The sequence below is a fragment of the Geotrypetes seraphini genome, chromosome 10 (genome assembly GCF_902459505.1).
Source record: "Geotrypetes seraphini chromosome 10, aGeoSer1.1, whole genome shotgun sequence".
In the NCBI taxonomy this organism is placed as follows: domain Eukaryota; kingdom Metazoa; phylum Chordata; class Amphibia; order Gymnophiona; family Dermophiidae; genus Geotrypetes; species Geotrypetes seraphini.
Genome location: NC_047093.1, coordinates 1040209 through 1057449, shown reverse-complemented (window position 1 = coordinate 1057449; position 17241 = coordinate 1040209). Strand labels below are relative to the sequence as shown.

The following is a 17241-nucleotide window of genomic DNA, read 5'->3' as shown; positions in this document are numbered from 1 at the left end:
ACATAAGAATGGAAATCAACCATATCCAATTCCAAAAGAAACTGAAAACTTCACTCTTTGATAATTAATCCCCCTAATATCTTCTTAAGCATCTGACCCTATTTAACTCGCCTAAGTTTTAAGTTTCCTGTCCCTTTTTCGTCCCTCCTCTCCTTCCTTCTACCCTGACCCTTCCCTTCCTTTTCCCCTTCCTTTCCTCAAGTCGCCTAGAGCTTGTATAGGTTTGCACGACTCACAAATACTAGATTAGATTAGATTAGGTCATAAGGTTACAAAGGTAGGAGAAAGGTATATGGAAATGGAAGGCAGAGCATGTATGTAGCACGGGCAGAAACATACCTTTGGGTTTCCACACTGATCACATTTGGCATATTTAGCTGCAGAAATGAACAAAAAGCAGGTTACTTTGCTTATTCTCCATAAGAATTTCACGAAAGGTAAATACCTGAAAACAAATGACTAGGAATCTTGTGAATTCCCCATGCACCCCACTAACTGCACTGCACATGTGTGCAGTGATGCAGCTCTTCTGATCACCAATGTCCTAGACTGGACTCAGAACTTTAGTAAAAGTTACACACTCGCTGTAGCTCCTGTAACACTGCCACCTCATATTTTAACCTTTTCCTATCGTGTGTCCCGTACTAATAAAGAGCCAGGAACACAAACTATTTGAATTTACAGACTTATGACTTATTTACATTATGTTTACAATAGCCGTAAATGATAATGGTGAATAATACAAAACTTTGCTAAAATAATTACGATTGGAACCAGCGTAACGTAAAATTTATTACAATAGGAAAAGGTTAAACATGGATGAACCTGGCACAGTCCAATGTTATAGCTACTAGATTTTAAGCAAAAGTCCATCAAAGTCTCTGAATTGAAGTGCCTGTGAACAGCCCCTTCCCTTTCAGGTCTCAAGCCAATTGCCTCTCTTCATCAGCAATTCAACCTTGATGCTAGAGGTAAACCAGAGGAAGCAGCTCCTTCTCGTGCCTCTCTTCCCCAGACTTCAAATCCAATTTACTATTGCAGCTTACTGGGTCTCATGACTTCCCTCAAATGCTCAGCAAAGTAACATTTCTGAAGCCAATCCCTATTTTTCTTATCCTATTGTGTTATCCTTTTGTGTTTACTTTACTTATAAATTGTAGTTCTCCCTTCTTTCCTCTTGTTTCCAATTGCCCTTTCCCAATCAAGTATGTCTGATACTATCTGTTGCTCCCCCATTTTATATTTTAGCTTTTTAATTGTACAACGCTTTGAATGTAATGATAAGCGTTTAATCAAATTTTTAATAAACTATGAAACATTAAATCAGCCCTGGTAGGACAGCAGGGCAAAGGCCTGAGTTCACACCTGGTAGCAGATGGGGACAAAACTCTGTAGGCCATGAATTACATAAAATAAAGATAGTAGTAGGTGTTCTCCAAGGACAGCAGACATATATTCTCACATGTGACGTCATCCATGGTATCCGATACAGACACTGCACCAAGTGCTCTGTCACTTTAAATCTTTAGATAGGGCCCATACTGCGCACGTGTCAGTGTCTTGCCACCCAAAGTTGGCTCACGGGACCATCAGTTCAGTAACACAGCTAAGAAGCCATCTAGGGGAGATGAACAGGTTGTGAGAATATATACCTGCTTGACTTCTTTGAAGGTGTGAATAAACATGTTGATAAAGGTGAGCCAGTTGATGTAGCGTATCTAGATTTTCAGAAAGTTTTTGATAAAGTTCCTCACGAGAGGCTCTTGAGAAAATTAAAGTGTCATGGGATAGGTGGCAAAGTTCAGTTGTGGATTAGGAATTGGTTATCGGATAGAAAACAGAGGGTAAGGTTAAATGGTCATTTTTCTTAATGAAGGAGAGTAAACAATGGAGTGCCGCAGGGGTTTATACTGGGACCGTTGCTATTTAACCTATTTATAAATGATCTGGAAATTGGAACGATGAATGAGGTAATTAAATTTGCAGATGACACTAAACTGGTCAAAGTTATTAAAACGCATGCAGATTGTAAAAAATTGCAGGCAGACCTTAGGAAATTGGAAGACTGAATGTCCAAGTGGCAGATGAAATTTAATGTGGACAAATGCAAAGTGATGCACATTGGGAAGAATAACCCAAATCACAGTTACTGGATGCTAGGTTTCACCTTGGGGGTTAGCGCCCAAGAAAAGGATCTGGGTGTCGTTGTAAATGAAACCTTCCGCCCATTGTGCAGTGGTGGCCAAGAAAGCAAACAAGATGCTAGGAATTATTAAAAAAGGGATAGTTAACAAGACTATGAATGTTATAATGCCTCTGTATCGCTCCATGGTGTGACCTCACCTGGAGTATTGCGTTCAATTCTGGTCTCCTTATCTCAAAAAAGATATAGCAGCACTAGAAAAGGTTCAAAGAAGAGCAACCAAGATGATAAAGGGGATGGAACTCCTCTCGTATGAGAAAAGACCACCTTTTGCCTATTTGGAGGAGCTTAGAATTAGAGAATGGCACAGTGGCAGTTACCCGCGGGTAACCTGCCGAAACGGTGGGGGTGGGAAGTACTCACTGCGGGCACGGAGACAAGGCCATCCACCGCCCCGTGGAGCGGTGAATAGCCTTGTCCCTGCAGTTAAGGGTCACTGATCGCACACGGCCCCTCCCTCTCTCCCTACAGCCAAATCTATCTCCCTCATTCCCCCTTACCTTCGCGGCGCTTTAGAAAAGAAACTTACTAAAGCCGGCAAAGCCTGCCTGCCTACAGTCACGTGTGTGTGGGCGGAAGCTCCTCCTCTGACACAACTTCCGTGAAGGTAAGAGGGAGGGAGATAGATTTGGCCATAGGTAGGTAGGGAGGGAGCTGCGCGCCTTCCCTCCCTTAAATTTCTTTACTAATGCACCGCAAAGGTAAGGGGGAGGGAGGGAGATTCTCGGGCCGCTGAAAGGCGGTGAGAGGGAAGGGTGGATGCTGCAGGGACGGGGCAGTGAAAGGGACAGCAGGGACGGGGCAGTGAAGGAGACAGTGGTCAGGTGACAGGGCAGTGATGAGGATAGATTTTTTTTTCCCCGTGTCATTCTCTACTTAGAATTCCTTCCGGGATTAAAAATAAAGCTTCTTTCTTACGGGAGACCTTGGGAATATTTCTTATAGAACACTTGCTGGATCATGAGGGTACATTTCCTTCTTATCAGGAATTTTCTCAGTGGACTTATTACAGTTTCTAGTGGAACTCTTTCTGTCACATTTATAAAATGGAAAGGACAATAGCCACATAGCAGGTGAATTTTAGAAAATTTCAGGAGATTTGGGAGCCATTAACAAACTATTGTAATGATTGAATATTATTTTTCCCCTTAAAATATGCACATCCAGGATGGGGGGAGGGGGAAGAGTTTTTTGATTTGAATATTAAATAAGGTGTATAGGAAACTAAACTAAACTAAACCTTGGGTTTATATACCGCACCATCTCCATGAATGCGGAGCTCGGCACGGTTTACACGAAGAAGGATTAGAGAGGAACTACAGTGGAGAGATTAAAGAGTTAGGTGTAAAGGGGAAGGTGAGAGGCCTAAGAGGGGGGAAGTGTTACAGTTTTGAGAATAGCCAGGTTTTTAGGTGTTTGCGGAAGAGTTGGAGGGAGCTTGAGGTTCAGAGAGGGGAGGTGAGGTTATTCCAGATCTCAGTGATTCTAAAGGGGAGGGATGACCCAAGTTTGCCTACATGGGAAATACCTTTTATGGAAGGGAAGGATAGTTTAAAAATTTGGGAGGATCTGGAGGAAGTAGGGGTTGGGGAGTTCCAGGATAGAGGGATAACGGCAGGAAGGATGCCATGTAGGATCTTGTAGGCCAGACACGCACATTTGAAGTGGATCCTGGGGATTACTGGGAGCCAATGGAGCTTAGACAGGAGTGGTGAGACGTGATCAAATTTGCTTTTCGCGAAAACAAGCTTAGCTGCGGCGTTCTGAATCCGCTGAAGTCTGTGGAGGCTTTTCTTGGTTAGGCTGAGGTAGATAGAATTGCAATAATCCAATCTGGAGAGGATGATGGATTGTACTAGGACTGCGAAGTGTTTTTGGTGAAAATAGGGTCTGACTTTCCTTAGCATGTGAAGGCTGAAGAAGCATTTCTTCACCAGGGATTGGAGATGTTCGTTGAAGGATAGAGAAGAGTCTAAGGTGACACCCAGAACTTTGCTTGAGAATTCGAGCTGTAATGGGGGGCCGGAGGACAATGGGATGGAGGAAGGTAGATGGTCTAATTTTGGGCCGAGCCAAAGGAGTTTTGTTTTGGACTCGTTTAGTTTCATATATATTGTGAATGCCCCAGGAATGGGGTTTATGGTAGGTTTTCTTGAATTTAAAGAATGTTATTGATTAGGGGGGAGGGGGATAAATTCTGATATGGATTTTAACAGAATATTAAATGTTGTATTTAAGTTTAAAATGTTATAAATGCTGTTACATTTATTGTAAATTTTTAAAAAATGAATAAAGAATTGGAAAAAAAAAGGAATTTTCTCAGCGGGCTGTTTTGCCTTTCACCAACTTAAACACTATTTTTTTTCCTTAGATACCACTGCAGTTGCCTTTCATTTAGGTGCTAAATTACAGGGGGGGGTGGTTGATGCGGTTACTCCTGATCGTCCTTCATTTGCAGGTATTCATAAGGCTCTAATTTCTAGCAGACCACCAGCAGGTTACAAAGCAGAGAACATAAACTAATAATCCCTTTCCGTATTAGAAGGTCATTCCCTGACGTCAGAATCCTGTTTCTCTCATTGACACATTATCTGACTTGGGCCAGTTAACTCACAGTCTCTCAGGTACAAGTGGACAGTGAACCAAAACAACTCATCTACCCTCATAAATATGTTAATTTGACTTGAATTCAGATTTTGTAAAACTGAGAATAAATCTTAAATCCAAATGCAAAAGAAGTTCATAAACCTTTGTTAAGTAAAGTGAAGAATTATAGAGGAGATTCATCAATTTAAAGTGATCCCTTACTAAGATTCTTACTTACGTTTAAGAGAGGGGTCAAAGGTTTTATTAGGATTCCGAAGCTTTTTCTTTTGTTTGTTCTTTGAGAGAAACTCCCCATTCCCATCTTCCTCATCCTCCATCGCTCGTTTCCCTCGCACACTAGCAGGTAGCTCTGCTCTCATGCCCTCAGAACCTGCTTCTTTTGGCCTGAAATATTGCAAATGCCAGTGCACTTAAAGACTCAATGACAAACCGTAGGAGAACCATATATTTGTATAATCCAATCTGCATTATTTCATATTAAGAAAACCTGAGAAATAGATATATACAAGGGAAAATCATCCTATGGCAGCAATTTTCAAAAGTGCCTTCTGCAAGTTAATGGGTGCTGATCCACAGAAAAAGCCCAGGCAAGCCTTAAGAGTCAGTGCTGGGGACGGGGCTGGGTTTATAAAGTACATAGGAGAATTTTGAAATCCATACAAAGTATGTGGGATGAAGACTTCTCATGAAAAAGACTCCCACAATATTTTGGTCTGGTTAGGATTTTGAATTTGAGTAGATTGATGAACAGGTTATTAGATCTAATGTAAATAAATGAACTTCCAGAAAGGTTGAGTGAATTGTCAGGTGAAGACCAGTCTACAACTTAGGATACTGTTCTGGGTAATGCAGGAGTCGAGTAACTCCACTAAATAAAAAGATTCAGTTTACAAAGGGCTGGAAGCCAGCGAATCATAAGGGGCTGAAACAATGCTGCCAGGTCTTGCAGAAATGTACAGACAAAAACAACAAAGATGAATTACTCCTCTAAACCTGTAAAAGAAGTTATTTTCAACAGTACTGAAATTGCAAAATGCCACTTGTTTGATAAGATCTGCACCACCTGCTTTGAGAAGACAATAGTTAACTTGTATCTCTTGTTTAAATCATATATGCAATGAATTCTGATCAGTCTGTAGCTAATGCTGTCCCTACTGAATTAGTTCAAGGAATGCAGGAAGAAGTTAACCAGCCACACTTTAAGTACAAGCAGTCCCCGGGTTAAGAACAATGTTTTAAATAATGATTATTATTTTAAAGGATGTTTTTAACATAATGTTCACCGCCTAGAAGGCCGATTGGGCGGTTTATACAATTTTTAAATAAACTTGAAACTTGAAGTTATGTTTTTAAAGCTGTTCTTAAGTCGGATTTGTATGTAACTCAGAACCTGTAGATTTAAGATTCTTGCTGCTTGCCTCTGCTTCCAGCCAACTGTCCCTACCAGGGTTCCCTCTAAGGTATGGCATGCACAACCACACACTGTTCTCAATGTGCCTTGCATCATTCTGAATCTGCTACAGACCACGACCGGTTTCTTAAGTATGAGTCAGTCGTACTTAAGTCAGGTGTCTGTAATTTGGGGACTGCCTGTTAACAACCTATTTAATTTAAATAAGTGCACACAATCATCCCATACATTAACACTCACCCCAAATGATTTCGCAACTTTCTTCAGTTCTAAGGTTATGGGATTAAGAACTTCCTGTCTACTTCAATTGAGGAGTACAAAACACTGTCCAGGTAAGATCCAAGATGATGTCCACATGGACCTTGTATGGACTTCTTTTGACAAGATTTCTCCAAGCTATTTCATAAATATGCAAAATCATATGTACCTTAGATTCTTGCCCACCAGATCTTATGATAAGAGCACCCCAAAGTTTTAAATTGGAAGTTTTAGAATGGCTATCTCACTCCTTAGGCAAAGGAAAATTCCCACAAGACGAAGGAAACATAATTACTCCAATAATTAAAAGCATTATAGAACCACCTTCTTTACCATCTAATTATTGATCGGTTGCATCCATCTCATTTTTCACAAAAATCATGGAGGGTTTGGAACAACATTCTTTATTACTTGATTCTCAAGCAGGTGTTCGATCTCATTTCAGCACAGAGACAGTACTGGCTACATTATTAAGTAAAGGTAGCAATGAACTTGTTCTTCAATTTGATTTGAGCAGCGTCTTGGATCTGGTTGACCATATCAAATTACTGGAATGTCTAGATGCCTTTGGGATCCATGGTAAAGTATTCTCTTGGCTCAAGGGATTCCTCAAATCTTGTTTATACCAAGTTAGATTTAATAATACTTTTTCTATTTGGAAGAATCCATGTGGAGTTCCCCAGGGTTCACCATTTTTGCCTACACTGTCTAATGGGTATCTTTCCTCTCTAGGCTTCAAATTGAGTAATCTAGGTATAAAACTATTCAGTTACGCTGATGACATTACGATCATCATTCCATGTAACACTACAGTGGCCAAAATCACTCACCATTGAAGTTTGATGGATTCATGGATGTCAGAATTTAAATTGAATCATGATAAGACTAAATTCTGTTTTGTTTCTTCTCAAAAGACTCCCATGAACCATCTATTATGTTAAAACCAACTCAATATACGATTTATTCATCCATTAAAATATTGGGAGTCGTTTTTGATCAGAACTTAACTATGAAAAATCAGATCAATGCTGTGGTCCAAAAGGGGTATTAAACATTATGGAAGTTGCATACTATTAGACCATACTTTGAAATTTCTGCATTTAAACTTTTGGTCCAGTCATTATTATTGAGCCTTCTGGATTCTGTAATATTGTTTATATAACTAGTACGAAGAAGAATATGGCTAGACTGAAATTGATTCAGAAAACTGCAGAGAGATTAATCTGCGGCCTGAAAAAAGTTCAATCATGTCACCCCTTTTTACCACGAATTGTATTGGCTCCCTGTGGACCCTCATATAATCTTTAAACAAGGTTGTTTATGTTATAAAGTTGCCTTTGGCTTAGCCCCAATCTACTTAGTTGACAAATTTTTGGCAGCTTCTCAAAAGAATAGAAGATTTGCATGCCCTTTTCGTATTTCCTTCCGCTAAGGGTTGTAAAAACAAGAATTATCATGATCATACTCGCTCATTTCAAGCAGCTTTCTACGATAAGGATTTTCGACTGCTGTTATTTATATCTTGTTCCTATGAACATTTCAGAAAACAATTGAAGGCTTATATTTGTCTCCTTCCTTTGTTATTATGTAACTTTTGTAAACTGCAATGAACTTTAAGGTTATGCGGTATAGAAATCCGATGTTATGGAATGTAACATATTGCTTGCTAGATTTCATACCATTAAATTGGATCTTGCTGCTCATTCATGGATATTTCTTTGGTTATCTGTCTTTTTACTGGGAAAGTCCCCCTGGGGTGGAAATATGACGAATTCAGCCTATTCTGAAGAATTTATCATTAGATTATTAAGATCCTTTTAATTATAGAAAAATTATATCTTACCTGATAATTGTTTTTCCTTTAGTCCTACTAGACAAGTGGATTATGTCCATCTACCAACAGATGGGAGACAGAACGAAAGTAGCTTCATGTGCTTCACCCCTAAAGGGAGCTATGCAGCCATAGAATGCTCAGTGTTATAAATAGCCACACAATGATATTTAAGTCCAAAGTGTCAGTCAATAGTGAATTGACGTCGGGGGGAAGGCTTGTGGGTCCGGCGTCTGGCCTGGCGGCGGGGAAGCAAAGAGAAATCGGTGGCGGTGGCTTGGGTGGGGGGGGCAGGGAGAGAGAAAGAAAGACAGAAGGAAAGAAAGGGGCAGGGAGAAAGAAAAACGGGCAGGGAGAGAGAAAGAAAGGTAGAAAGAAAGAAAGGGGGCAGGGAGAGAGAAAGAAAGGGGTGCAGGTAGAGAGAAAGACAGACAGAAAGAGGGGGCAGGGAAAGAAAGAAAGGGGGCAGGGAGAAAGGGGGGACAGGGAGAGAGAAAGAGACAGACAGAAGAAAGAAAGGGGGGCAGGGAGAAAGACAGACAAAGAAAGAAAGGGGGGCAGGAAAGGGGGGGCAGGGAGAGAGAAAGAAAAAGTTGGACTCATGGAGGGATACAGAGATGTTGGTTGGGGAACAGAATGAGGTCTGGAGGAGAGGAAGCATGTAGGAGGCAGAAAGGAAGAAATATTGGATTTACAGTCAGAAGAAGGAAGTGCAACCAGAGACTCATGAAATCACCAGACAGCAAAGGTAGGAAAAATGATTTTATTTTAAAATTTAATGATCAAAATGTGTCCATTTTGAAAATTTATATCTACTGTCTATTTTGCACTATGGCCCCCTTTTACCAAACCGCGATAGTGGTTTTTAGCGCAGGGAGCATATAAGCGTCAGGAGCAGCGTGGGGCATTCAGTGCAGCTCCCTGTGCTAAAAAACGCTATCATAGTTTAGTAAAAGGGGAGGGGGTGTATAGTTTGTATAGTTGTTACTGAGGTGACATTGCATATTTTATCTCTTGGTTGTCTAGCAATCCAACCGATTCTCTTCCTGGCTTCTTGCTTTTAAATATACCTAAAAAGTTTTTACTGTGTGTTTTTACTTCCAGTGCAATCTTCTTTTCAAGATCTCTCTTCTTCTTCCTTATTAGCGCCTTGCATTTGACTTGACATTCCTTGTGTTGTTTACAATTATTTTCAGTTAGATCCTTCTTCCACTTTCTGAAGGATTCTCTTTTAGCTCTAATAGCTTCCTTCACCTTGCTCATTAACCACGCCAGCTGCTGTGGGTGCTGTGTATCTCAAAGGGGGAGGGGCATAAGACATCTTATGGTTGAAATTAGCAAGTAAAATGTTTATTAACAGTAATGCTGGTTTTTGGTTTAATTGTATAGTCATAATGAATGTGACAATGTCTTCACACAATTGGCATGCTGTTATGGTATTGTGTTCCTGCAGGTAATTTTTCTTTTGTTATAATATAAACGGGAACAAGCCTCAGATTAAGGAGTTACACCCATTCAGGGTTTTCTCATAGAGAAAGAAAATTCTTATCTCTTATTCCTGCTTACATCATCGGCTTGAACCCATCCTCCCTACATTAATTCTAACAGTTAGTTAATCTGTTTAAAACATATCTAAATTGATTACTACTAATTTATATTAAACTCAATTATTTTAGATACTTAATCCTTAATCACCTTTACATTTTTTTCCAGTAACGGCACAAGTGCTCTGATTTTACAACTAGACTTCAGCAGTGCTTTTGATTTAGTTGACCATGAAATAATGCTACACTGCCGTATCGCCGTAACTAAAGAAGGATATGGCGATACTCGAGAGGGTTCAGAAGAGAGCGATACGTTTGATAAAAGGTATGGCAAACCTTTCGTACGCTGAAAGATTGGAGAGACTGGGGCTCTTTTTGCTGAAGAAGAGGAGACTTAGAGGGGATATGATAGAGACTTACAAGATCACGAAGGGCATAGAGAAAGTGGAGAGGGACAGATTCTTCAAACTTTTGACAACTACAAGAATGAGAGGGCATTCGGAAAAATTGAAAGGGGACAGATTCAGAACCAATGCTAGGAAGTTCTTCTTCACTCAACGGGTGGTGGACACCTGGAGTTCAAGAAGGGATTGGACAATTTTCTGAAGGAAAAGGGGATAGAAGGGCTACTACACAGGTCCTGGACCTGATGGGCATGATGGACCTCAGGTCTGACCAAGCAGAGGCACTGCTTATGTTCTTATGACACAATGGGACTTACAGAAAGAGTTAAGAACTGGTTTCATGGTTTCCTAACTAAAAGATCATACCGTGTGGTTAGTGATGGGACATACTCTAACTCCTGGAAAAACCCTTTGGGGGTTCCCCAGAGTTCCCCACTATCACCCACATTATTCAACATTTACATCTCATTCATAGGACACCTACTACAAAAGTTAAACTTTATAGTTTCTTCAAATAATCAAACTTCTTCTTCGGTAACTCAAACGTTTGGAGTACCCCAAGGTTCAATTCTGTCTCCTTTACTTTTTAACATCTTCTTATCCCCTCTTCTCTCTCTAGCCCAATCAATAGGATTTTCAATTTTCGCCTACGCAGACGATATACAGCTGCTCTATCCAATCAATACATCAAACCCTTCAGATATTATAGATCTAAATATCAAATTAGATATTCTAAGTGATTGGCTCCTTTCCAACAAACTCTCACTCAATATTGAAAAATCCTGTGGTCTTCTTCTCCCGATTAAAACTTCAGAATCACTACCAGGAACTATCTACATTAAATCTATCCCATTACTTATGAAAAATCATATAAAATTATTAGGTGTCATTTTTGACAGTACGCTTTCTTATCATGACCACATAAGTTCTGTCGTTAAAACCTGCTTCTTCAAATTACGTATCATCCGCTCTCTCAGTACTATTCTAAATACAGATTCAATTAATATTCTAATCCACTCATTAGTCATCTCACATTTAGACTATTGTAATTCCCTTCTTAATGGTCTGCCTCAAAAAGAAATTCGACGCTTACAACTCATACAACACACAGCAATCAAATTAATAAATAAAAAAGGCAAATTCGAACATGTCACTCCTCTCCTTAAGGAGGCTCATTGGCTCCCGATCACTCACCGTATAACCTATAAAATTATTCTCCTCTCTTTCAAAATTAAAAACTCTCACTTACCTTCATTTCTTGATAAATTATTAATACCCCAAAGTTCACCTCGTTCTTTAAGATCTACTGATCAAAAACTTCTCTATATACCATCCTTAAAAGAATCCTATTACACTAGAAAAACTAATTTCGCAATAACAGCACCCACCTTATGGAACTCTCTCCCTCAATATCTTCGCGATGAACTACAACTACCAAAATTTAAGGTCAATCTCAAAACTTTCCTTTTTCAAGATGCGTACGATAAATCCTAATCATAAAATAATAATATAATTTTTTTTTTTTTTTTATTTATTTTAGAGCAGTCCACCTTCTTTTTTTTATTATACCCCCACCCCTTATGTGTCATCCCCTTTTCCCTCTATATCCTTTTTTCCTTCTACAATTATGTAACTTTTTCCCACCTCCCCATTTTTCCTCACTTTCTAGTTTGTCTGTAAATGTCATACGTGTTCACTCTAACTACTCTTTTACACTCTTTTTATTTCTCTCTATTCTATATTAAATTCTTTTTTAATTATTATATAATTGTAAACCGGTCAGATATTCATTTTATGATCGGGTTATTAAAAACTAATAAACTTGGAAACTTGGAAACTTAAATTTAAACTACTATATATATGCTGATGATATTTCTATCTTAATCCTTTTGAACAGCATAACAAATAAAACTTTAGAATACATTTCTTATATTATGACTGAAATAGAACACTGGACAACCAACTTTAAACTAAAACTAAATACAGAAAATACAAAAGTTTTCCTAGCAAGCCCAATGGATAAAATTACCAGAACGTTACATCTAAAAGATCGTGATTACCCGATTTCTAAAACTATAAAAATACTAGGAATCACATTAGACACACATTTGACTTTGGTCGAACACACAAATATAGTGGTAAAGAAGTGCTTTTTTACACTATGGAAATTAAAGACCATTAAAAAATACTTTGACCCTCTATCATTTAGATTACTGGTGCAATCTTTGGTGCTATCCATATTAGACTACTGTAACATCGTCTATTTGGGCATACTTAAAAAAACAGTGAGGAAATTAAGAATTGTTCAGAACACGGCTGTCCACTTGATTTTTGGATTGAAAAAAAGCGACCATGTTAGTCCCTACTACACTGGTTACCAATGGAGGCACGAATAATGTTTAAGTTTTTTTGCGTTTGTTTCAAGCTGGTTTGGGGACTAGCTCCCATCTACCTTCTATCTCATTTTGTGTTATATAGTCCTACCAGGATAACCAGAAACTGTAATCCATTTGCATACCCAAGCATTACTGGCTGTAAATACAAATCCTTTCTGGATAGGACTCTTATGTACCAAGCAAGTAAACAGCAATCTTGGTTAGGTAACTACATTAATAGAGCTAGCCTGACCTACGGTGCCTTTAGGAAAGAAATAAAAACTGCATTGTTTAATAGATTTATCTCCTAAACAGAAGTTTCACTAAATCTAATACTACTATTATGTCCACTCTTGTGTAAAATGTTGTATTTTAATAACTTGCATATTGTAATTCGCTGATTGTCTTCAGTGTGAACCGCCTAGAAGTTGTCTGATTATGGCGTATAGAAGAATAAAGTTATTATTATTATTAAAAAACCTCACAATTCATTAATATTTAAGAAACCTCAGTTCATTTCAAAACTCAAAACCAACAGAAAAACTATTTTTTTTCCATGAAAGTTTAAGTGCACTGGTGCTTCAAAGTGCTATGTCAAAAAAGTGCATTTCTGCTATAAACTACTTCAGTTCATTTCAAACTTTTAGAACTTAAAGTACTTAGCTTATGCTCTAGAAACCAGGGTCGTTGCTCATTACTTTCAAAGTCAAATTTCAAATTACCTATAGTGCCAACTTAAAAATGTTAAAAAGATTGCACATTGTGAAACTATATATTTTTTTATTGACTTATAAACTATATATTATTTTGAAAGTAATGAGCAACGGCCCTGATTTCTAAAGAGCATAAGCTAAGTACAGTGCTCCCCTGCAAATTTGCGGTCGGCGGTTCACGGTCCCGGTCATTCGTAGTATTTTCTGACTATGTCACAGCAGCTCCTGATTTAGTACAGGAAGAGGTGGTCGGAGCATACAGCAAGTGATTTCCTTCACTCACTGGTGCTCCGGCTGCCCTCTCCTGTCTCCCCTGCCTAAAAACCGTATTTGCGGTTTTTCAAAATTCACAGGAACGGAATCCCCATGAATTTCGGGGGAGTACTGTACTTTAAGTTCTAAAAGTTTGAAATGAACTGAAGTAGTTTACATGGGGAAAAAAAAATAGTTTTTCTGTCGGTTTTGAAATGAACTGTGAGATTTCTTAAATATTAATGAATTGTGAGGTTTTTTAAGGATTAAGTATCTAAAATAATTGCATTTCATATAAATTAGTAGTAATCAATTTAGATGTTTTAAACAGATTAAGTAATCAAAGAAATAAAGAGGAGGATGGGTTCAAGCCGGTGATGTAAGCAGGAGTAAGAGATAAGAATTTTCTTTCTCTTTGAGAAACCTCTGAATCTGAGGCTTGTTCCCGTTTTAGCCCGTTACATTCGTTACAGTTAGGGGCGCTAGAATAGCCCCACCTATACCCTGACTGACCCCACCCATGCCCCGCCTCTATCATGCCCGGACCCTGCCTCCCACTGATCCCAGTCCCACCACCTTACCTTTCACCATTTCCTTTGTACCCTTTTGGCCCTCCTGACAAGGTCTTTACTTACCCGAGGCGGCAGCAGCAGTCTTGACGTACCAACCTTTCCTCCCTCAGTGCCCCAAAGCAGCAGTGGTCCTACCATTTCCATCTCTCCCTTTCCCCCTTTCACACCCTCTACCATCTCTCTCTGACCCTGTTTCACTTCTTTTGCCATCTTTCCCTTTCCTGTCCCCCTCTGTCCTTCCCCAAGACCATCTCTCTCTCCTGCCCCCTCCACACTCCCTGAAGTCTATCTCTCCCTATCCCCTACCATCTCTCCTGGTCCCCCTAGTAGCCCCTCTGTCCTTCTCATCCATCTGTCTCTGTCTCTCTCTCTTCACCTCCTGCCTCTGCGGAGCTCTCGCAGCTCCTCCTCATCCTCCTCCAGCCAGGCTTCAGCCATCTTCCGCTGCGGTCTTCAGCCGCCGACATCTGCCTCGGGGGATTCTCACGCATGCGCACTCCTACCTGAGGTGCCCTACAGCGCACAGAAAATGGGAGCACACAGGTGGGAGTGCGCATACGCGCTTAGGGCTTTATAATATTAGATGTGTGCTGTGGAATAACACAGATCAACCCTAATGAGTAAACCTGGAGCTAGTTGGCATTCTTACATAACCTTTAGCATGCCCCCTCCCCGGGCCTCCCCCTATTAATACACCTCAATCTCAAGGTGACCAGAATTCAAACGTTCCATGGTATGTATTGGAGGAACTTATGTTGCTTCTTCAATGATTGAAATTGTCTAAAAATAAATGGGAGTCCTCGAAAATAATGGACCTCTGGTAGGCAGAAAACTAAAGGAAGGCAGTGTAGGGAAACAGAGGGACCTAAAAAAGCATGAGGATGGCGAGAAAGAGCGGACGGTAGCTAATGAATCGTAACGGGGAAATGAATGAACTTGGAATTCACTTAAGAAGCCACCGTGGGAACACATTTCGCTCTTTCTCCCTCCTGCCGATTGGTGGCGCCTGAAAAACAATGGTGCGGGTAAATCTCTGCAGGGCAGTGCAGCGTCCGCGCACACATCCAGGGCTCAAGATCCTGTACGGAAGAGCATCCCGCAGACACTGCAGACAGGTGAGTTCCCGAGGCGACCTCTAGTCCCGGGTACGTTCCGTGGCCGCCTCCATGCTCTCAGTCTCAACCACCCCAACTCTGACTACAAAGTAACTAAAAAGGCGAGCCGCGAGTGTGGGGCCGTTTCTGCAGCCGCAAGGTGGAGAGCAATGCTTGTCTGGAGCGCATGCGCACTCCTACCGCCACAGCCTGACAGATCAGATCTCAGGGAACGCGCGGGGAGAGTGCGCATGCGCGCTTAGCGTTTTATTATTATAGATACCCGCAGTGTCATTTTGATTTATATCGGTGGTTTTTTAATGTTGCATTTAATTGGTAGGTAACCACCAAGTTTTCTTTAATTTAATGGTTTTGTGTTCCAACATTGTATCATATGTACTTGTCAAATATGGTTGGTCTGAGGGCAAGTTACTGACTGCCTTCTTTGTTCCTTAATCAAATGAAATCATTTAAAATCTAGCTATGTTTACACTCAGGTTCCCTTTCTCTAATATTACATTTTATATAAAGATCAGAAACCATTCAATATGACACACATGCAACAATAGAAAAATCAGGGGAATAAAACTTTTTCATGTATGCAACTGCAGATGCCCCTTTGCAGAATTTTCCTCCACATCACTTACCCAGGCCTCACATAGGGCTGACAGATCCAGTGAAAGAACTGCAATCCTTCGTCTGGTTTATCACCTTCCCTTTGATTGGCCAATTCTTCCTGCATATTTGAAAGACAAATCAATGAGATGCTCTGTTTTTTTTTATTTTTGGGGTGTTTTTTTAAAGTAAATTAGCAGATCTAGTTTGCAAGGTTAATCTGAGGGAGAGAAGAGGAAGGAGTGACCTAGAGGCTAGAGCTGGAGCCTCAGCTCCCTGAGGTTGTGGGTTCAAGCCCTGCAAGCCACCATTACCCCAGGTACACAGATTGTGAGCCCGCCGGGACAGATAGGGAAAATGCTTGAGTACCTGAATGTAAACCGCTTAGTCAATCTGTATTGATAGGCGGTAAATAAAAAGGAATAATAATAGCTTTATTTATATCAGTTCGAGACAGTGTACAATAAGAGGTGCTGATAACAGCGAGTTAACATCAGTTGGAATTGGGAAGGGGTAAGTGGGCAATTATGTGGTTGGGCAGCATAGGGGGTGGGAGGGGGAACGTGTAAGAAGAGGTAGGTGTTGAACCAATTTGGCAGTTCAGAAACCATAACCCACTGTAGAACTTAATTCTCTTGGGCAATATCACCATTGAGGCTCACCAGTGGCATACATAAGAGATGGGCCTTGAACCACGGCTGCCAAAGCTCCTCTGGGCTTCCACTAGTACCTGGCATCGGCATTTCAGTTGTCTGTTAACTTCAAAGATGCCCTGCAAAGTCTTCACTTTTGCCAGCTCTTCTCTCAGCTCTTGGTAAACCTGTAACCTGAAAACCACAGAACAAAGAAGTTACTACTGTCTCTCACACCATGTAACACAGAGAGCAGGAATCGTTATGTGTCACATCTGGGTGGTACATCTGGCACACTATGCATCACACTAACCCAGGCAATCTGCTCCGTTCAGGGCACTCTTTTATGCATTGAAATCAGATGTTTGAAAACTGATAACTCAAAGTCAATAAAAAAATATATAGTTTAGAACATAAGAATTGGCGCTGCTGGGTCAGACCAGTGGTCCATCATGCCCAGCAGTCCGCTCACGCGGCGGCCCTCTGGTCAAAGACCAGCATCCTAACTGAGACTAGCCCTACCAGCGCACGTTCTTGTTCAGCAGGAACTTGTCTAACTTTGTCTTCAATTCCTAGAGGGTGTTTTCCCCTATAACAGCCTCCGGAAAAGCGTTCCAGCTTTCTACCACTCTCTGGGTGAAGAACTTCCTTACTTTTGTACGGAATCTATCCCCTTTCAACTTTAGAGAGTGCCCTCTCGTTCTCCCTACCTTGGAGAGGGTGAACAACC

The 17241-nt window shown here is 40.4% G+C and overlaps 1 protein-coding gene across 4 annotated transcripts in view; it reads right to left on the bottom strand.

The window, feature by feature from the left end:
- The window catches only part of DUS1L (dihydrouridine synthase 1 like), a 65638-nt gene that overhangs the window by 2557 nt on the left and 45840 nt on the right, over positions 1–17241 (bottom strand). For all 4 annotated transcript variants that reach the window (XM_033960328.1, XM_033960326.1, XM_033960329.1 and 1 more), the window contains exons 9-12: positions 16610–16706; positions 15912–16000; positions 5028–5194; positions 340–377 (exon numbers count right to left, since the gene is read on the bottom strand). In XM_033960328.1, coding sequence (XP_033816219.1) covers positions 340–377; positions 5028–5194; positions 15912–16000; positions 16610–16706 — 391 coding nt within the window. The remainder of the gene's footprint in view (positions 1–339; positions 378–5027; positions 5195–15911; positions 16001–16609; positions 16707–17241) is intronic.